General features: G+C 38.9%; 1 protein-coding gene across 7 annotated transcripts in view; it reads right to left on the reverse strand.

Annotated features, from left to right (window-relative positions):
* CFAP44 (cilia and flagella associated protein 44) overlaps window positions 1-22,628 on the reverse strand; it is a 148,057-nt gene that overhangs the window by 12,134 nt on the left and 113,295 nt on the right. For 4 of the 7 annotated variants that reach the window (XM_088837002.1, XM_055424566.2, XM_088837000.1 and 1 more), the window contains 4 exons: window positions 7,291-7,458; window positions 5,478-5,608; window positions 4,279-4,395; window positions 3,184-3,385 (listed from right to left, as the gene is read on the reverse strand). In XM_088837002.1, coding sequence (XP_088693128.1) covers window positions 3,184-3,385; window positions 4,279-4,395; window positions 5,478-5,608; window positions 7,291-7,458 — 618 coding nt within the window. The remainder of the gene's footprint in view (window positions 1-3,183; window positions 3,386-4,278; window positions 4,396-5,477; window positions 5,609-7,290; window positions 7,459-22,628) is intronic. The other 3 variants (XM_088837006.1, XM_055424827.2, XM_088837003.1) reach the window with 1 other exon arrangement.

Consider the following 22,628-nt stretch of genomic DNA (forward strand, 5'->3'; position numbering starts at 1 on the left):
ATCCTGAAAGATGATGCTGTGAAAGTGCTACACTCAATATGCCAGCAAATTTGGAAAACTCAGCAGTGACCACAAGACTGGAAAGGTCAGTCTTCATTCCAATCCCAAAGAAAGGCAATGCCAAAGAATGCTCAAACTACTGCACAACTGCACTCATCTCACACGCTAGTAAAGTAATACTCAAAATTCTCCAAGCCAGGCTTCAGCAATATGTGAACCATGAACTCCCAGAGTTTCAAGCAGGTTTTAGAAAAGGCAGAGGCACCAGAGATCAAATTGCCAACATCTGCTGGATCATGGAGAAAGCAAGAGAGTTCCAGAAAAATATCTATTTCTGCTTCATTGACTATGCCAAAGCCTTTGACTGTGTGGATCACAATAAACTGTGGAACATTCTGAAAGAGATGGGAATACCAGACCACCTGACCTACCTCTTGAGAAACTTGTATGCAGGTCAGGAAGCAACGGTCAGAACTGTACATGGAACAACAGACTGGTTCCAAATAGAAAAAGGAGTACGTCAAGGCTGTATATTGTCACCCTGCTTATTTAACTTATATGCAGAGTACATCATGAGGAACGCTGGGCTGGAAGAAGCACAAGCTGGAATCAAGATTGCTGGGAGAAATATCAATAACCTCAGATATGCAGATGACACCACCCTTATGGCAGAAAGTGAAGAGGAACTCAAAAGCCTCTTGAGGAAAGTGAAAGAGGAGAGTGAAAAAGTTGGCTTGAAGTTCAACATTCAGAAAACAAAGATCATGGCATCTGGTCCCATCCCTTCATGGGAAGTAGATGGGGAAACAGTGGAAACAGTGTCAGACTTTATTTTTTGGGCTCCAAAATCACTGTGGATGCTGACTGCAGCCATGAAATTAAAAGTCGCTTACTCCTTGGAAGGAAAGTTATGACCAACCTAGATAGTATATTAAAAAGCATAGACATTACTTTGCCAACCAAGGTCCGTCTAGTCAAGGCTATGGTTTTTCCCGTGGTCATGTATGGATGTGAGAGTTGGACTGCGTAGAAAGCTGATCGCTGAAGAATTGATGCTTTTGAACAGTGGTGCTGGAGAAGACTCTTGAGAGTCCCTTGGACTGCAAGGAGATCCAACCAGTCCATTCTAAAGGAGATCAGTCCTTGGTGTTCTTTGGAAGGACTAATGCTAAAGCTGAAACTCCAATACTTTGGCCACCTCATGCGACGAGTTGACTCACTGGAAAAGACTCTGATGTGGTGAAGGATTGGGGGTGGGAGGAGAAGGCGATGACAGAGAATGAGATGGCTGGATGGCATCACCGACTCTGTGGACATGAGTTTGAGTGAACTCCGGGAGTTGGTGATGGACAGGGAGGCCTGGCGTGCTGTGATTCATGGGATCGCAAAGAGTCAGACAAGACTGAGCAACTGAACTGAACTGAACACGTATTTTAAAATTTATAATCCAGCCACCCACGAGAGCAGAACCACCATCTCACTGAAGACTGACCTCTACAAATTAACGCAACTTCGACTGACTGACGACTATATTCTTCCCTTTTTCCTTTCCAAATTTTCTTTTAAAAAAATATTTTATTGTGGCAAAATTTACATAACAAAATATACCATTTAAATCTTTTAAAAGTGTACACTTCTGGGGCTTCCCTTGCTGTCTAGTAGTTATGATTCTATGCTCCCAATGCACAGTTCAAACCCTGGTCGGGGAACTAAGATTCCACATGCCACATGACATGGCCAAAAAAAAAAAAATAAGTATACAGTTCTGAGGCATTAAGGTAGATGCTATTATACCACTCATAATTTTATTGTTATTAAAGTTGGAATACTTCATCACTTACATATATGTTCCATGTCTTTACTCCTTACATCTTATACTATATACCTCAATTCCAGGTGAACTAAGAACATAAAAGTAAGAAACATTACTAACAGAGAAAACAATAGAAAAATATGACCTCAAAATAGGAAAGGATTTAAGACATACATATATACACACAATGCGCAAATGATAAACAGATTGATAAATTAATTATATTAAGATTTTAAATGTCTGTATCCCAAAAAGGCAAGATACATACTAGAAGATTCAAAGTACATGTAATAGATAAAGACAGAATATAGGAAAATAAATAAACTCCCTACAATCAATAAGAAAAATAAAAAAGAGAAGTAAAAAAATGAGCAAGGTGTATAGCAGGCAAGTTTCACATGAGAACACAAATAAATGGCAAATAAGCATATGTGAAGACATTCAACCGCAAGGATCTAGGGAAACAAAAAGCACAGTGAAATACAGTTTTAACATATACCAGGTTGACAGAAATATGAAAGTCTAACATTACTAAGTATTGATGAGACTATGGAACCTCGGCAATTCTCACCTTCCCGCGTGGTGAGGGAAACAGTAGGAAGAAAAAACAGTGCAACCATTTTGGAGGACAACTTGACAATACCCAGGCGAGCAGAAAATGCACACACACCCCATCTTACCCACAGTCCCCAGTCCTGGGGACTCACCTCCTCCCACACACGCACAGGGAGACATGCACAAGAAGGTTCACTGAAACATTGTCTGTAATCATGAAAAATTACAAGTACCCTAAATATCCGTCAACAGGAGACCAAAGAAAAACTCTTATAGTCCAAAGGCATACTGTAGTAGCAGTTAAAATGGCTAATTATCTGTAGCCTTACAAATTACTCTCAAAAAATGGGTTAATAAAGTGAGCTTCAAATTATACCAAAAACATGCAAAGACACTTCATATAGTGTGTGTGAATACATTTATATGTGTATGTACCTGCCTAATGGTTGATCCTGGGGAAGGAGAGGGCAGAATGATACTAGATAGAGAAAGACCGTCAATTATATCTTCAGTGCTTTATTTCTTAAGCTTGGTGGTGGGTATTTTTTATATTTTTCTACATTTTATTAAACATAAAACCTTTAAAAATTGTGAGAAATTGTTTCTATGACAAAAGATTCATCCTTTTTAAAACAGGAGAGTAACTTTTTGATAGCATCAGGAGAGCACATAAGTAGAAAGAGGGGAAGGTGTCATTTCTGCTCAGTGGTTTGGATATGTGACGACCTACTGTTTTCAGAGCTGGAGATGACCACTTGACAGTTCCCTCTGCAATCAATAAATGTTACTAGGTAAGCCATGGGGTTACTGCTCACTCTGTATTGTTTTGGCCATCTCTCTCTTTTCTCGGATGAGCTGCTTACGCCTCTCCCGGCATTCTTTGTTAAGTTTTTGCTGCTTGGAATTTTCCTCTTGGAGCTGGACAATTCGTTCTTGCAGTCGTCCCAAGGAGTGGTTGGAAAAGACCAAAGTTCCAGAAAGATCACTCGGTATTTCTCCAAATTGCACATACTCTATCTACAAAAGCATGATAAAACTGGTATCAAAATAGACAAAAACCAAACTAAATGTAAAGTCATAGAAAGGGATGTGCTTCTTTTTCTGTCCCTTGTTAGGTCATGACCTTTGGTCTGCTAACTCTCACCACTGAGGAAGGTATAAGCAGGAAGCTACTTTCAAAAAGAAGTCACATTATATCCCTCTGGGACAGCAAATCTTTCTAAAATGACCACACTGGATATCTACTGCCTAAGGATGGAACAGACATTTCAGGGCTGGAATATTTGGCAAATTGCTACAGACAGTTAACCCAGTTTGGGTCAGGTTAAACAAGATATATGTAAGGCTGATCCTCCTTGGTTCTTCTTCTCAAATACAGCTTTCTCTCTTTACCTGACAAAATACATTACAAGGGGCTTTTGCTGATACGATCTCTGCATTTTAATGTAAGTTGTAATTCAAGTGGGATATAGAGATAAAGAAAAGGGGAAAAAGTATTTTCCTTTTATCTTAACCTCCCTCATTAACAAGTAAAGAATAAGGGAAGATAATTCTTGCACCATTAGTCCATGTCTATTTAAAGCAGGTGTGAAAAGTGACGTGTCCAAGAGACAAGAAGATTTCAACCTCCAAGCCATTCCATTAAGTCATAGGCTTCTCATTGCTTCAGACTTGAAGTGATTCAACTTTCAAAGTCATAATGACCACCAGGAAATATACGTGTTTTGATATTATGCTTTTATAATAATCTCAGAAGGGATAAGAAACGTTGGGGTGTCATTCTGCAGGTAGATGTCTCAGACAAGGACTGCCCTTCTCCCCACCAGTGTCCCATGACTATTTCTCTGGAAAAGTCTGAGGATGATGACTCTTCTGCTTAGAGAGGGTGAGGCAACCTCCAGCCCCATCACCTGGTGGAGCTTCAAAGGGATCACAACCAGCAGTTCATTCAGCCGCTGCTGCTTCTCACGTTGATAAGCCTCCAGGGCCTCTTCTGCTGCGTTCAGATTAGTTGCCACAATTTTTACCTGTAGAAAGCCCCAAGTGTGAGATGTTAACAGGATTCCGTGAATATATACCCAAGGTGATAAATGAAGCCACTGGGGAGAAATAAAAAATATGAGCTGGATCTGCCTTGTTGGGCTGGATTAAACAGATGATCCCAGACTGCTCCCCAGAAGTGCTGTATTATTCTCTTTCTGCTAAGTCATGAGCCACACCACTTTTTCAATTGTCCCTATGACCCCAGAGTTGTAGAGATTTTGTGAATGAAAACACAGAGGACGTGCTCCCATCGCCCTTTTATTTTCTGCAGGAAAATAATCTCTCCGCCTGTAATATCTCTGTAAGGATGGTTCAAACCTCATTTGGTCATAAGGACCTCAATAAATTAGCGAAGAAAGCCCTTTATGGTAATGAAATTACCAACTACAGTATTTCTAAAGTACATGCCTCATCTCCTAAAATACTTGGAAGTTTTCCAAATCATTTCCTTTTTGTAAGCAGAGAAGCAGCCTACCAAAAACATTTCTGAACATGCATCAAGTGATGCTGCTCTAGGAAAGAGCACCTAAGAGGGATACTGAGTAGATATGACAGAAAAAATCAATACAACTGTACCAGAACTTTAGCTGAGTGGACTCCCAAAGGAATGCGTACACCTCAGAATGTCAAAGTGTTCTACTGAGGTCCAGAAAGAAAATGGAGTTGCCAATTCTATTTATTTTTATCTTATTCTTTTCATTCTCTGTTTTTGCAAATGTTTTAAAATACATGAAATATAATTAGTACAATAGTTTATGGGTATAATTTCTAAATAAATATACATTTGTTGTGGGAATATATGCTCCACAATTTTTTTTTTTTTTTTACTTCCAGAAGTATATAATCAAAAAAGTTTGGGGGCCCATGATTTAGAAAAAGTTCCAATCGTCAAAGGGGCAATGGCCCTCAAAGACGTCTGTAAATGGCTGCAACATGGGAAATGTCTCTCTTCTAACAATAAGTCCTAACTCATGCCATTGCTATGAAATAGCAGTATTATAGCTAGAAGGAGATGTAGCATGTTAGGAGATGATAAACAGACCTGAAAAAAGGCAGAATAACATACTTTTTTGGACAGTGCATCATGTTCCTTTTTGAGGTTATCGATCATTTTTTTTTCTTCAACTAAAGCCTCTTCAATATCCAGCCTTTTCTCTCGAAGTTGAAGGGCCAGTTCAAAGAGACCCATATCACAATCTGAAAAGACAGACAAAACAAAAAAGCAGCTCTATTTGTTAGAGAATATAGTAATGAGTGTGGACTTTGGGGCTTCAGAATTATTAATGTCCATCTACTCCAAGAAGGTTTCACTACACTTAGGGTTCCAGGTAGAAATTATTGATGGTATTAATAATCATGATAGAGACTTCCCTGCCAGTGCAGTGGCTAAGACTCTGAGCTCCCAATTCAGCGGGCTTGGGTTCAACCCCTGGTCAGGGAACTAGATCCTGCATGCCAAAACGAAGATCAAAGACCCCAGTGCTGCAACTGAGACCCAGTGTAGCTAATATTAAAAAAAAAAATAATCATGATAGTGGCTGTGATGTTAGTACTGATGTTCTGAACAGTGCTCAGAGCCAGGCTTTGTGCTGGGTGCTTTATATACCTTAGCTCATTCAAGGCCCACAGGCCCTGCAAGGTCAAAACTATTGTTCCCATTTTACAGGTGACAATCATTAAATCTCAGAGATGTCACATAGCTGAAATGTGATAGAACAGGATTCAAAAACAGTATCTTTATATTAATTTCCACCCTATCACACTAGCAGCCACATTTATCCATGGAGTCATTGATAAAGAACGTGGAAATATAATAGATCACTACAATGGAATCTAGTAACCTTAGTTCCAGCCCTAGTGCTACCACTAACCTACCTGCGAGCTTTTGTTCAAGCAGCTTAATACTGCATTACAATATTTTCTAGCTCTCTTTCACTCAGAAATATGATTTTAGACTTATTCTTAAAATCAAAACACGATTTCAACTTTATTTGAAATTAAAATTTGATTTATAATTTATTGAAATATCTAGGAAAATAATTTCAGATCAAGAAGAAACAGTTTTTTCCCTATGAATCATTCCTCTGTCGAGACTATAAGAATATTGGTCTGGACTCTAAGAATCTTAGGGCTTCCCTGATAGCTCAGTTGGTAAAAGAATCTGCCTGCAATACAGGGGATCCCAGTTCGATTCCTGGGCCAGGAAGATCCTCAGAGAAGGGATAGGCTACCCACACCAGTATTCTTGAGCTTCCTTTGTGGCTCAGCTGGAAAAGAATCCACCTGCAATGCAGGAGACCTGGGTTCGATCCCTGGGTTTGGAAGATCCCCTGGAGAAGGGAAAGGCTACCCACTCCAGTTTTCAGGTCTGGAGAACTCCATGGACTGTATAGTCCATGGGGTCGCAAAGAGTCAGACACAACTGACCAACTTTCACTCACATAAGAATCTTAAGACTGTAAGAATATTTCAGACTAGTTTCAGCAGTGAAAATAGTTAATATAAATAGCTAAGAATCTCCAGGAGACATAAAAATTGCCCTTAAAAAACAGGTTTGAAATATGAAAATTTAATGGTTTGGCAAAAAGGGAGAGTTTTATAAAAATACACATATGTAGTTTTAAATACACACATGTACATACACATATATAAATTTTCTGTTTCTCAGTAAAATGAAACTTTCTGCAAAATTTATGACTGAATCAACTATAGATTGTCTACAGATTATTTAATTTGGTACTCATAAATAGCAGCCTCAAGAAATAGGAAGTAAATTGTCTAGAGAGTCCCCAAAAGTATTCATTAGACTATACTTCATGCTTATTATACCATCCTTTCCTTAAATATTATGAGACAATTGAGAAACCAAAAAAGAGGACCTTTTTGGTATTCCATAGTCAAACGTCGCAAAGAATGCACGGTTTTATCCAGCTTACTTGTTGGGCAGATAGAGTCATCAAAAACCTCATCTTCAGATCCAGACTCATCCTCATCACTCTCCAAGCTGGATTCTTCTTCACTTGATTCTTCACTTTCCTCCTCTTCATCTGAGGAGAGAGAAAAACACTGTTAATAAGTAGAAAAGTTCCTGTGTTAAATCCCAGATTTTAAAAATAAATCAGTTTAATGAGTTAGTTACTAGGAAAACAAGGGGTAGATAAGGAAATTACTCAATATTTTTAGAAGAATTTAAAACAGTTAGGGACACAGGGACCACAAACTCAAGTGCCTGCAGAAGGTTATGCAATTAATTTCAGTGTATCGAGTCAGAGACGGGTGAGACGAAGCTGCCAAGCTGCTTGTGCTGTGACCTGCCTAATGCACCCTTGGTTATACAGCACAGTGTATTTCCCCTCTGAAAACAGAGAGGATTTTAATAACTTCTCTGAACTAAGTAATACTAGTTATAATCTTTACTTAACCTACTTAGTGTGAATATTCATGTCGTACTGTGGAAGTATTAATATTAAATGTTTGATTTAGAGATTCTGTACCAAACCCTGTTGGGGTTGTTAGTTGACAAAGGCTCTCCTTTAACCAAACTTGAGTCAGGCTCCTCTGAGCCCTCTGTCTGGTCCTTGACCCATGCTCTGTCCTTGGCCCATTTAGTCGAGTTTTAGCAAGAGTCCTATTGAGTCAATTTAGTAAAATTCACTACCCTTAATATCTGGTTAAATTCCTTTTTCCTTAGCCTTAATATCTTATCACTCTGGCCTGCTTTCAACAAAAAATCCTATTATGTCAGTTTAGCAAAGAATTACCCTACCTCTCAGTAATTTTGCATCAACTAACCCCAATCTAACTCCTTGGCTGTAAGTCTCCATTTGCCTTGTATTCAGAGTTGAGCTGATCTCTCTCTTACTATAAAATCCCATGATAGTGGTCCCCTGAATAAAGTCTGCCTTATTGGTCTTTAACAAGTGTCATGAATGATTATTTCTTTAACAATATCATATCATGTTTAATATGTTTTATAAAATATAAATTTTTTGAATGCTAAAATATATCTGTTCCCAAGAATTTTAGATAAGGATTGTATGCCTCTTCCACTCAACTCTACTCCATTTTCTTTTAAAACACTTTGAGTCCATGTATGAACAATTAACGGTTTCTATTTTACGGAACATCAAAAAATATAAAGATAAGAAGTGGACCTCATACTTACTAGAAAACTTAAATTAAGATGTCTCTTAAAATTATTGATCTGTACCACCTTATGAAATAAATCAACAACGTTTATAATTAGGCTTCAAAATTCTTACATAGATGTCTGCTTTCAGGAAGATGAAGCAGATCTACTTCCCCTATTCTTCCCACTAAATATAGCTAAAACCCCTGGACATTAAATATAAAATGAACACAAGAAAACTGTGAGAAGAGAAAAGGAGGAGGCAGATCTACCATGCAGTTCGAATCCTGAGGAACACACTGTGGTGATTTCCTTGGATTTTCTTTTTGCCACATATATCTCTGAGGTGAAGAAGACTAAGTCAATCTAACCTGAAATACCAACAGGTAGGGACACAGAAAGGCCCAATCAGAACCTGCTCTCTCTACCCAAATGACCAGGAAAGAGGCAGATTAGCAACACAGAAAACTTGAAGAAACACCACACAAAAATACTGTGGTTCCACTCACACCCACATTGGCAAAGGCCTAATGGAGCCTCAGTTCAGTTCAGTTCAGTCGCTCAGTCGTGTCCGACTCTCCGCGACCCCATGAATCACAGCACGCCAGGCCTCCCTGTCCATCACCAACTCCCGGAGTACACTCAAACTCATGTCCACAGAATCGGTGACGCCATCCAGCCATCTCATTCTCCGTCGTCCCCTTCTCCTCCCGCCCCCAACCTTTCCCACCCTAGACAAGCCAAAATATTTCACATAAAACAGTACGATGTACATTATTTGCAAGTGCTCACAGAATATACCCTTGCCAAGCTGTAATGAGGCACACCACCATTCCAACTAGGATGATGTCAGAAAAGGTGAAGTAAAGAGTCAAGATATTTATTCTTTCTGAGGGTAACCAGTCCCTTTACCCATCAACCAGCAAGATGTCTGTGGCGATCACAGTCTGGACCTGCATTCTCAGATGGCAGTAATAAGGTTCTCTTCACCCTCCCTGCAGAGGTGGTGTCAGAAGAGACCTGGTGGGGAGTCAGGACTTCTACCATTGCTCAGAGGTGCCAAGGCTTTCCCTACCATGTTGTCAGTAGAGACTCTGTAAGGAGTTAGACCTCCCATCTGCACGCAGAGGTAACAAGGAGACCTCCCTTCCCTTCGGTGACAATAAAACATGAGTACCTCCACCTGGCAATAAGGAGGAGGCACCCATTCCTTCCTCTGGCAGAACAGTGTTAGAGAAAGCCAAGTAAACCAGAAGATTTAAGTAAGATACAGAGTCTAATACATAATATGAAAGTTTCCAGGTTTTAGCTGAAAGTCGTACCAAGAACCAGAAAGATCTCTAACTGAATGGAAAAAGACAAACAGTAAATATTAACACCGAGATGACAGAAGCAGAATTATCTGACAAAGCTATTTTAAACACGCAGGATAAAAATGCTTCTGTGAGCAATTATGAACACACTTGAAGCAAAGATATAAAGTCTCAAGCTTTTTATTTATTTATATAAGGAAAAAGTAAATGGAAATTTTAGAACTGAAAAATACAATAATGAAAACTAAGGGATGGGGTCAACAGTAGAATAGAAGGGACAGAAAAATGAATCCATGAACTTGAAGATAGAAAAACAGGAATTAGTCAATCTGAACCATAAAAAGAAAACAAACTGAAACAAAACCCAAACCCCAGAGCCTCAGGGGCCAATGGGATCATAATGTAAAGTCTAACAGTCATGCCATCAAAGTGCCATGAAAGAGTCAGGAAAGAGGAGGTCTTTAAAAGGACTTGAAGAAATAATGGCTGAAAACTTCTCAAATTGGGCAAAGTACATAAACCTACAGATTAAAGAACTTGAATGTATTCCAAAGAGGATAATTCCAAAATCAACACTAAATCACATAACAGTCAAACTTCTGAAAACTAAAGAGAAAAAATACTGAAGGCAAAGAAAGAAAAGTGATTCTTCACCTACGGAGGATAAGCAATTTGAATATCAGAGGGTTTCTCACCAGAAACCATGGTGACCAGAAGGAAGTGGCATAGTATTTTTCAAACATTGAAAGAAATATCAACCTAGAATACTACATCCAATGAAAATGTCTTTCAGAAAAAGAGGGGAAATCAAGACATACTTAGATTATGGGAAAAATTTTTTAAATTGCCACCAGTATACCCTCCCTAAAAGAATGGATAAAGGAAACTTTAAACAGAGGGAATTTTTTCTTTTTTAAAAAAGGAAATTTTGAATAAAAATATGGATAAAACCTATATGGATAAGCTTTCCTCCAAGTGTTTAAATTATGTTTGATAATTGAAGCAAAAATTATAACATTGTCTGACATGGTTCCAGATGTATGCAGAGGAAATATTTAAGACAATCATGTGATAAATGAGGAAGAAACTGGGATATAAAGGTAGATAAGAAGTCTATACTTGACTTAAATTGGTAAAATGATGACACTGGTGCATTGGGATAAATAATGAATATATAGAGAGCAACCACTAAAAAAGTTATACAAAGAGATACATTAAAAAGTGCTCAGTTCAGTTCAGTTACTCGGTCGTGTCTGACTCTTGGAGACCCCATGAACTGCAGCACGCCAGGCCTCCCTGTCCATCACCAACTCCCAGAGTTTATTCAAACTCATGTCCATTGAGTCAGTGATGCCATCCAACCATCTCATCTTCTGTCATCCCCTTCTCCTCCTGCCTTCAATATTTCATAGCATCAGGATATTTTCAAAAGAGTCAGTTCTTCGCATCAAGTGGCCAAAGTATTGGAGTTTCAGCTTCAACATCAGTCCTTCCAATGAATATTCAGGACTGATTTCCTTTAGGATGGACTGGTTGGATCTCCTTGCAGTCCAAGGGACTCTCAAAAGTCTTCTCCAACACCATAGTTCAAAAGCATCAATTCTTTGGCACTCAGCTTTCTTTATAGTCCAATTCTCACATCCATACATGACTACTGTAAAAAGTGCTAGAAAAAATAAAATGGAATCCTAAAAAATGTTCAACTAACCCACAGGAAGGTAGGAAAAAGAAAAAAGACAAAATAGATAAAAAATAAAATGGCACATTTAAACCCTAATAGATCAAATATAAGAGGTTTGATACACCAATTAAAAGACAGAGTAGATGAAAAACATTATTCAGCCAAATGTTACCAGGAATTCACTTCTAATGCAACTATATAGTCAAGCTGAAATTAAAAGGAAGGAAAAGATATATCATACAACTATTAATAAAAGCAAAGCAGAAATGACTATAATAATAATATAGGATAAAATGGACTTCAGAGCAAGGAAAATTACCCAAGACAGAGAAAACATTAAATAATGATAAATATGCCAATTTATCAAGAAAACATAGAAATCTTAACAGTGTATGCATAAAACAACAGAAATATGGGAAGTAAAAACTGATAAAAATGAGAGGAGAAATAGATAAATCCATGAATGCATTTGAAGACCTCCACACCCCAACTCAACATTTGATGCAACAACCACACAGAAAATCAACAAGGATATAGAAGACTTGAACAATACCATCAATCAACAGGATCTAACTGACAGTAATAGAACAGGTCACACAAAACAGTACAATATATAATACATTCTTCGCAAGTGCTCACAGAACATACACCAAGATAGATATGTCAGATCGTAAAACAAATCTCAACAACTAAAAAAGAATTGAAACCACATAAAATGTGTTCTCTGACCACAACGGAATCAAACTAGAAATCAATAACAGAAAGATAACAGGAAAATCTCAAAACACTTGGACCTAAACAACACACTTCTATATAATCCATGGAATCCAGAAGTTACAATGTAAATTTTAAAACTACACTGTCCTGAACGTAAATGAAAATTAACTTCAAATTTTGTAGAATACAACTAGAACAGTGCTGAGAGAGAAATTTATAGCACTAAATTAGAAAAGAGAATAAATTCTCAAGTCAGTGATTTAAGCTCACTACCTGAAAACCTAAAACACAGGAGAACAAAATAAACCCAAAACAAGCCGAAGAAAGGTAATAGTAAAGATAAAAACAGAAAGCAATAAAATTGACAGCAGAAAACAGAGAAAATCACTTATACAAAGAGCTGACTTGTTCTCAAAAAAAAATCAGTTGAATTGACAAACCTCTAGTAAAACTGCAAAAAAAAAAAAAAAGGAATATAAGAAACAAGGTACCAATGTTGAGAATGCAACGGACACTATTACTAAAGACCCTGCAGATATTAAAAAGATAGCAAGGAAATACAATGAGCATCTCTATGCACATAAATTTGGCAACTTAAACAGACCAATTCCACAAAAAATACAAATTACCACAACCCACCCAATATAAAGGAGATAATGTGAATAGTTCTGTAACTATTATTAAGAACACTGAAATTCTAATTGTAAAACTACCTTGGGGGGAGGAACAAGATGGCGGAGGAATAGGACGGTGAGACCACTCTCTCCTCCACAAATTCATCAAAAGAACATTTGAACGCAAGTCCACAAAACAACTTCTGAATGCTGGCAGAGGACGTCAGGCACCCAGAAAAGCAGCCCATTGTCTTCGAAAGGAGGTAGGAAAAAACATAAAAGAAAAAAAGCGAGACAAAAGAAGTAAGGACGGAGCTCCGTCCCGGGAAGGGAGGCTTTAAAAAGAGAGAAGTTTCCAAACACCAGGAAACATTCTCACTGGCGAATCTGTGGCGAGCCTTGGAAGCTCAGAGGGCCACATAACCCTCTTTTTTTTTTTAAGATTTTTTTAAAACCCACAGATTACCCGCCAAACGGTAACTCCCAGCGGAGAAGCAGCGCAGATGCCTGCATACGCCATTAGCAGTGGGGGCTGGGCAGGGAGGAGCCGGCTGAACTGCTTAGAGAGAGGACTGGGCTTGAATGCCGCGAAAACAATTTGAGAGAACTGGGGAGAGCAAAGCAGACTGTGGGATAGCTTCCCCACGAAAAGGCGGAAAGCTCTAACCTATGACTCGGCCAGCCCCGCTCACAGAATAAAGGACTGAGCAGAGTGAGCTGGCTGCGGCTGGCCCATTCCCTATCCCCCGCCGAGACAGGCAGGGAGCGCAGCCAGAGCCGGAGCGGGCAACCGCGGCCCCAGAAAGGCATCTGATACAAACTGCAGACAGGCTTGTTGCTAATCAGGACTTCTTGGGCTCGGGCCGGTCGTTATCCCCCTGAGAAGGTGCGCCGGTTGTACACCCAGAAAACTGAGAGGCGGGGACTGGGGAGGCAATAAGTCGCAGAGACCGCGCTCGCCAAACACCTGGTCCCCTGAGCTGCTCGGACCCGGGAAGGCACAAAACGCAGGCCCAACCAAGTCTGCGCCTTTGTGGAGTACCTGAGAACATGAACTTGAGCCACTCAGACCTGGGAAGTGCATACAACCCGGTGCCGGCCTTGGACAGTTCCCAGCAGAGCAACCTAGAGCCTGTGCAGTATAGACTGGGACAGCATACGTGCTGTGAGCGGGGGCAAACCCAGTGTGGCCGAGACACTGCGAGCACTCCCCACAGACGCCAGAGATAATCGACTGCAGCGTTCCTCCCTTCCCAGAACAGGACTGAACAACTGAGCCTTAAAAAGTGTCCACCCACCCCCTAGTACCAGGGCGGAAATTAGACACTGAAGAGACCAGCAGACAGAAGCTAAAACAGAGGGAACCACCTTGGAAATGACAGATAGAGACGTCTAGAGACTACTCCAAGAATAAGACCAAAAACCAGAGGCAAGAGGCTTAAGCCTGAATCCTGAGAACACCAGAGAAGTCCTGACTCCAGGGAACATTAATCGATAGGAGCTCATTAAATGTCTACATACCTACGCTAAACCCAAGGGTCAACAAGTTCCAGAGCAAGACATACCACACAAATTCTCCAGTAACACAGGAAACTAGCCCTGAGCTTCAATATACAGGCTGCCCAAAGTCACTCCAAACCCACTGACATCTCATAACTCATTACTGGACACTTCATTGCACTCCAGAGAGAAGAAAACCAGCTCCACCCACCAGAACACCGACACAGGGCTTCCATAACCAGGGAACCTTGACAAGTCACCTGTCCAACCCCACACACAGCAAGGAAACTACATAATAAAGAGAACTCCACAAACGGCCAGAAGAGGGAAAGGCCACCCCAAGCAAAGCATTATAAGCAAGATGAAGAAGCAGAGAAATACCCAGCAAGTAAAGGAACAAGATAAATGCCCACCAACACAAGCAAAAGAGGAAGATATAGGGAATCAACATGAAAAAGAATTTCGAATTTTGGTGGTGAAAATGATTCAAAATCTTGAAAGCAAAATGGAGTTACAGATAAATAACCTGGAGAAAAGGATTGAGAAGATGGAAGAAAGGTTTAATAAGGACTTAGAGGAAATAAAAAAGAGTCAATATACAATGAATAATACAATAGATGAGATCAGAAACACTCTGGAGGGAACAAACAGTAGAATAACAGAGGCAGAAGACAGGATAAGCAAGCTAGAAGATAGAATTGTAGAAATAAATGAAACAGAGAGGAAAAAAGAAAAAAAAATTAAAAGAAATGAGAACAATATTAGAGACCTCTGGGACAATGTTAAACGCTCCAACGTTCGAATCATAGGAATCCCAGAAGAAGAAGACAAAAAGAAAGACCATGAAAGAATACTTGAGGAGATAATAGTTGAAAACTTCCCTAAAATAGGGAAAGAAATAATCACCCAAGTCCAAGAAACCCAGAGAGTCCCAAACAGGATAAACCCAGGGCGAAATACTCCTAGACACATATTAATCAAATTAACAAAGATCAAACACAAAGAACAAATATTAAAAGCAGCAAAGGAAAAACAGCAAATAACACACAAGGGGATTCCCATAAGGATAACAGCTGATCTTTCAACAGAAACTCTTCAGGCCAGGAGGGAATGGCAAGACATACTTAAAGTGATGAAAGAAAATAACCTACAGCCCAGACTACTGTACCCAGCAAGGATCTCATTCAAATATGAAGGAGAAATCAAAAGCTTTACAGACAAGCAAAAGCTGAGAGAATTCAGCATTACCAAACCAGCTCTCCAACAAATGCTAAAGGATCTTTTCTAGACAGGAAACACAGAAAGGGTGTATAAACTCGAACCCAAAGCAATAAAGAAAATGGCTACGGGATCGTACTTATCAATAATTACCTTAAACGTAAATGGGTTGAATGCCCCAACCAAAAGACAAAGGCTGGCTGAATGGATACAAAAACAAGACCCCCATATATGTTGTCTGCAAGAGACCCACCTCAAAACGAGGGACACATACAGACTGAAAGTGAAGGGCTGGAAAAAGATATTCCATGCAAATAGAGACCAAAAGAAAGCAGGAGTAGCAATACTCATATCAGATAAAATAGACTTTAAAACAAAGGCTGTGAAAAGAGACAAAGAAGGAAACTACATAATGATCAAAGGATCAATCCAAGATGAAGATATAACAATTATAAATATTTATGCACCCAACATAGGAGCACCGCAATATGTAAGACAATTACTAACAAGTATGAAAGGGGAAATTAACAATAATGCAATAATAGTGGGAGATTTTAATACCCCACTTACATCTATGGATAGATCAACTAAACAGAAAATAAACAAGGAAACACAATCTTTAAATGATACAATAGACCAGTTAGACCTAATTGATATCTATAGGACATTTCACCCCAAAACAATGAATTTCACCTTTTTCTCAAGTGCACATGGAACCTTTTCCAGGATAGATCACATCCTGGGCCATAAATCTAGCCTTGGTAAATTCAAAAAAACTGAAATCATTCCATGCATCTTTTCTGACCACAATGCAGTAAAATTAGATCTCAATTATGGGAGAAAAACTATTAAACATGCCAGCATATGGAGGCTGAACAACACGCTGCTGAACAACGAACAAATCATAGAAGAAATCAAAAGAGAAATCAAAATATGCATAGAAATGAATGAAAATGAAAACACAACAACCCAAAACCTCTGGGACACTGTAAAAGCAGTGCTAAGGGGGAAGTTCACAGCAATACAGGCACACCTCAAGAAACAAGAAAAAAGTCAACTAAATAACCTAACTCTACATCTAAAGCAACTAGAAAAGGAAGAAATGAAGAACCCCAGGGTCAGTAGAAGGAAAGAAATTGTAAAAATTAGGGCAGAGATAAATGCAAAAGAAACAAAAGAGACTATAGCAAAAATCAACAAAGCCAAAAGCTGGTTCTTTGAGAAGGTAAATAAAATTGACAAACCACTAGCCAGACTTATCAAGAAACAAACGGAGAAGAACCAAATCAATAAAATTAGAAATGAAAATGGAGATATCACAACTGACAACACAGAAATACAAAGGATTATTAGAGAATACTATCAGCAATTATATGGCAATAAAATGAATAACCTGGAAGAAATGGACAAATTCCTAGAAAAATACAACTTTCCAAAACTGAACCAGGAAGAAATAGAAAATCTGAACAGACCCATCACAAGCACGGAAATTGAAACTGTAATCAAAAATCTCCCAGCAAACAAAAGCCCAGGTCCAGACGGCTTCACAGCTGAATTCTACCAAAAATTTAGAGAAGAGCTAACACCTATTCTACTCAAACTCTTCCAGAAAATTGCTGGGGAAGGGAAACTTCCAAACTCATTCTATGAGGCCACCATCATCCTAATCCCAAAACCTGGTAAAGACCCCACAAAAAAAGAAAACTACAGGCCAATATCACTGATGAACATAGATGCAAAAATCCTTAACAAAATTCTAGCAATCAGAATCCAACAGCATATTAAGAAGATCATACATCATGACCAAGTGGGCTTTATCCCAGGAATGCAAGGATTCTTCAATATCCGCAAATCAGTCAACGTAATATACCACATTAACAAACTGAAAAATAAAAATCATATGATTATCTCAATAGATGCAGAGAAAGCCTTCGACAAAATTCAACATCCATTTATGATAAAAACCCTCCAGAAAGTGGGAATAGAAGGGACATACCTCAACATAATAAAAGCTATATATGACAAACCCACAGCAAACATTATCCTCAATGGTGAAAAACTGAAAGCATTTCCCCTAAAGTCAGGAACAAGACAAGGGTGCCCACTCTCACCACTACTATTCAACATAGTTCTGGAAGTTTTGGCCACAGCAATCAGAGCAGAAAAAGACATAAAAGGAATACAAATTGGAAAAGAAGAAGTAAAACTTTCACTGTTCGCTGATGACATGATCCTCTACACAGAAAACCCTAGAGACTCTACCAGAAAACTACTAGAGCTAATCAATGATTACAGTAACGTTGCAGGATATAAAATCAACACACAGAAATCCCTTGCATTCCTATACACTAATAATGAGAAAATAGAAAGAGAAATTAAGGAAACTATTCCATTCACTGTTGCAACGAAAAGAATTAAATACTTAGGAATATATCTACCTAAAGAAACAAAAGACTTGTACACAGAAAACTATAAAACACCACTGAAAGCAATCAAAGAGGACACTAATAGATGGAGAAATATACCATGTACATGGATTGGAAGAATAAATATTGTAAAAATGAGTATACTACCCAAAGTAATTTATACATTCAATGCAATCCCTATCAAGCTACCAAAGATATTTTTCACAGAACTAGAACAAATAATCTCACAATTTGTATGGAAATACAAAAAACCTCGAATAGCCAAAGCAATCTTGAGGAAGAAAAATGGAACTGGGGGAATTAACCTGCCGGACTTCAGGCTCTACTACAAAGCCACAGTCATCAAGACAGTATGGTACTGGCATAAAGACAGAAATATAGATCAATGGAACAAAATAGAAAGCCCAGAGATAAATCCACGCATCTATGGACACCTCATCTTTGACAAAGGAGGCAAGAATATAAAATGGAGAAAAGACAGTCTCTTTAACAAGTGGTGCTGGGAAAACTGGTCAGCCATTTGTAAAAGAATGAAACTAGAACACTTCCTAACACCATACACAAAAATAAACTCAAAATGGATTAGAGAGCTAAATGTAAGACCAGAAACTATAAAACTCCTAGAGGAGAACATAGGCAAAACACTCTCCGACATAAATCACAGCAGGATCCTCCATGACCCACCTCCCAGAATATTGGAAATAAAAGCAAAAATAAACAAATGGGACCTAATTAAAATCAAAAGCTTCTGCATAGCAAAGGAAACTATAAGTAAGGTGAAAAGACAGCCTTCAGAATGGGAGAAAATAATAGCAAATGAAGCAACTGATAAAGGATTAATCTCCAAATTATACAAGCAGCTCCTGCAGCTCAATTCCGGAAAAATAAATGACCCAATCAAAAAATGGGCCAAAGAACTAAACAGACATTTCTCCAAAGAAGACATAAAGATGGCTAACAAACACATGAAAAAATGCTCAACATCCCTCATAATCAGAGAGATGCAAATCAAAACCACAATGAGATACCATTTCACACCAGTCAGAATGGCTGCTATCCAAAAGTCTACATGCAATAAATGCTGGAGAGGATGTGGAGAGAAAGGAACCCTCTTACACTGTTGGTGGGAATGCAAACTAGTACAGCCTCTATGGAGAACAGTGTGGAGATTCCTCAAAAAACTGGAAATAGAACTGCCATATGATCCAGCAATCGCACTCCTGGGCATTCACACCGAGGAAACCAGAATTGAAAGAGACACGTGTACTCCAATGTTCATTGCAGCACTGTTTATAATAGCCAGGACATGGAAGCAACCTAAATGTCCATCTGCAGACGAATGGATAAGAAAGCTTTGGTACATATACACAATGGAGTATTATTCAGACATTAAAAAGAATACATTTGAATCAGTTCTAATGAGGTGGATGAAACTGGAGCCTATTATACAGAGTGAAGTAAGCCAGAAAGAAAAACACCAATACAGTATACTAACACACATATATGGAATTTAGAAAGATGCAAATGATAACCCTGTATACGAGACAGCAAAAGAGACACAGATGTATAGAACAGTCTTTGGGACTCTATGGGAGAGGGTGAGGGTGGGATGATTTGGGAGAATGGCATTGAAACACATATGTTGTCATATGTGAAACGAATCACTAGTTCAGGGTCAATGCATGTTATAGGATGCTCGGGGCTGGCATGCGGGGATGACCCAGAGGGAGGATAAAGGGAGGAGGGAAGTGGGAGGGGGGTTCAGGAGGGGGAACTTATGTAAACCCGGGGCAAATTCATATCAATGTATGGCAAAACCAACCAATATAATATTGTAAAATAATTTTCCTCCAATAAAAAATAAATTAATAAAAAAAAAGAAGAGGAAAAAAAATAAATAAATCCAGCTTGAACATCAAAAAAAAAAAAAAAACAAAAAACTACCTTGAAGAAATCTATTGGCCCGAATAGTTTCACTAGAGAACTCTACCAAGTATTTAAAGAACTGCCATAAATTCTATACAGTATCTTCCAGAAAAATTAGAAAGGGGAGTTGTTTAGTCGCTAAGTCACGCCCAACCCTTTGTGACCTGATGGACTATAGCCTGCCAGGCTCCTCTGTCCATGGAATTCTCCAGTTAAGAATACTGGAGTGGGTTGCCATTTCCTTCACCAAAAAAGGGGAGACTTCCCAATTTATATTTTGAAGCTATTATTTTCCTGATACTCAAAACCAAATATAGTATGAAGACAGTACAGTGATCCTCATGAATATAGACATAAAATTTTTTAATTTATATTTTACTGAAAGATAATTGCTTTCTAGAATTTTGTTGTTTTCTATCAAACTTCCACATGAATCAGCCATAGGTATACATATATCCCCTCTCTTTTGAACCTCCCTCCAATCTCCCTCCCCATCCCAACTCTCTAGATTGATTCAGAGCCCCTGTTTGAGTTTCCTGAGCCATACAGCAAATTCCTGTTGGTTATCTATTTTACATATGGTAATGTAAGTTTCCATGTTACTCTTTCCATACATCTCACCCTCTCCTCCCCTCTCCCCATGTCCATAAGTCTATTCTCTGTCTCTTTCTCCATTGTTGCCCTGTAAATAAATTCTTCAGCACCATTTTTCTAAATTCCATATATGTGCATTAGAATACGTATCTTTCTTTTTCTGACTCACTTCACTCTGTATAATAGATTCTAGGTTCATCCACCTCATCAGAACAGACTCAAATGTGTTCCTTTTTATGGCTGAGTAATATTCCATTGTATATATGTACCATAACTTCTTTATCCATTCATCTGTCGATGGACATATAGGTTGCTTCCATGTTCTAGCTATTGTAAATAGTGCTGCAATGAGCATTGGGATACATGTGCCTTTTTCAATTTTGGTTTCCTCAGAGTATATGCCTAGGAGTGGGGTTACTGTGTCATACGGTGGTTTTATTCCTAGTTTTTAAGGAATCTCCATACCATCTTCCATAGTGGCTGTATCAATTTACATTCCCAACAATGCAAGAGTGGTCCCTTTTCTCCATACTCTCTCCAGCATTTACCATGTAGACTTTTTGATGATGGCCATTCTGACTGATGTGAGGTGATATCTCATTGTAGTTTTGATTTGCATTTCTCTAATAATTTAACTTATATGCAGAGTACATCATGAGGAACGCTGGGCTGGAAGAAGCACAAGCTGGAATCAAGATTGCCAGGAGAAATATCAATAACCTCAGATATGCAGATGACACCACCCTTATGGCAGAAAGTGAAGAGGAACTCAAAAGCCTCTTGAGGAAAGTGAAAGAGGAGAGTGAAAAGGTTGGCTTGAAGCTCAACATTCAGAAAACAAAGAGCATGGCATCTGGTCCCATCACTTCATGGGAAATAGATGGGGAAACAGTGTCAGACTTTATTTTTTTGGGCTCCAAAATCACTGCAGATGCTGATTTCAGCCAGGAAATTAAAAGAAGTTTACTCCTTGGAAGGAAAGTTATGACCAACCTAGAGAGCATATTAAAAAGCAGAGACATTACTTTGCCAACCAAGGTCCGTCTAGTCAAGGCTATGGTTTTTCCCGTGGTCATGTATGGATGTGAGAGTTGGACTGTGAAGAAAGCTGAGTGCAGAAGAATTGATGCTTTTGAACTGTGGTGCTGGAGAAGACTCTTGAGAGTCCCTTGTACTGCAAGGAGATCCAACCAGTCCATTCTAAAGGAGATCAATCCTGGGTGTTCATTGGAAGGACTGATGTTAAAGCTGAAACTCCAATACTTTGGCCACCTCATACAAAGAGTTGACTCACTGGAAAAGACTCTGATGCTGGGAGGGATTGGGGGTGGGAGGAGAAGGGGACAACAGAGAATGAGATGGCTGGATGGCATCACCGACTCGATGGACATGAGTTTGAGTGAACTCCGGGAGTTGGTGATGGACAGGGAGGCCTGGCGTGCTGTGATTCATGGGGTTGCAAAGAGTCAGACACGACTGAGCGAATGAACTGAACTGAACTGAATAATGAGCAATGTTGAGCATCTTTTCATGTGTTTGTTAGTGATCTGTATGTCTTCTTTGGAGACATGCCTGTTTAGGTCTTTCCCCCACTTTTTGAATGGATTATTTGTTTTTCTGGCATTGAGTTGTATGAGCTGCTTGTATTTTTGGAAATTAATCCTTTGTCAGTTGTTTCATTTACTATTATTTTCTACCATTCTGAGGGTTGTCTTTTCACCTTGATTATAGTTTCCTTTGGTGTGCAAAAGCTTTTAAGTTTAATCAGGTCCCACTTGTTTACTTTTGTTTTTATTTCCATTACTCTAGGAGGTGGGTCATAGAGAATCTTGCTTTGATTTATGTCATCGCGTGTTCTGCCTATGCTTTCCTCTAAGAGTTTTATAGTTTCTGGTCTTACATTTAGGTCTTTAATCCATTTTGAGTTTATCTTTGTATATGGTGTTAGGAAATGTTCTAATTTCATTGTTTTACACGTAGCTGTCCAGTTTTCCCATCACCATTTATTGAAGAGGCTGTCTTTGCCCCATTGTATATTCTTGCCTCCTTTGTCAAAAATAAGGTGTGCAAAAATAAGGGCTTTATTTATGGGCTTTCTA

This window comes from Moschus berezovskii, chromosome 1 (assembly GCF_049115385.1).
Source record: "Moschus berezovskii isolate FMDL1 chromosome 1, NW_MosBer_1.0, whole genome shotgun sequence".
Lineage (NCBI taxonomy): Eukaryota > Metazoa > Chordata > Mammalia > Artiodactyla > Moschidae > Moschus > Moschus berezovskii.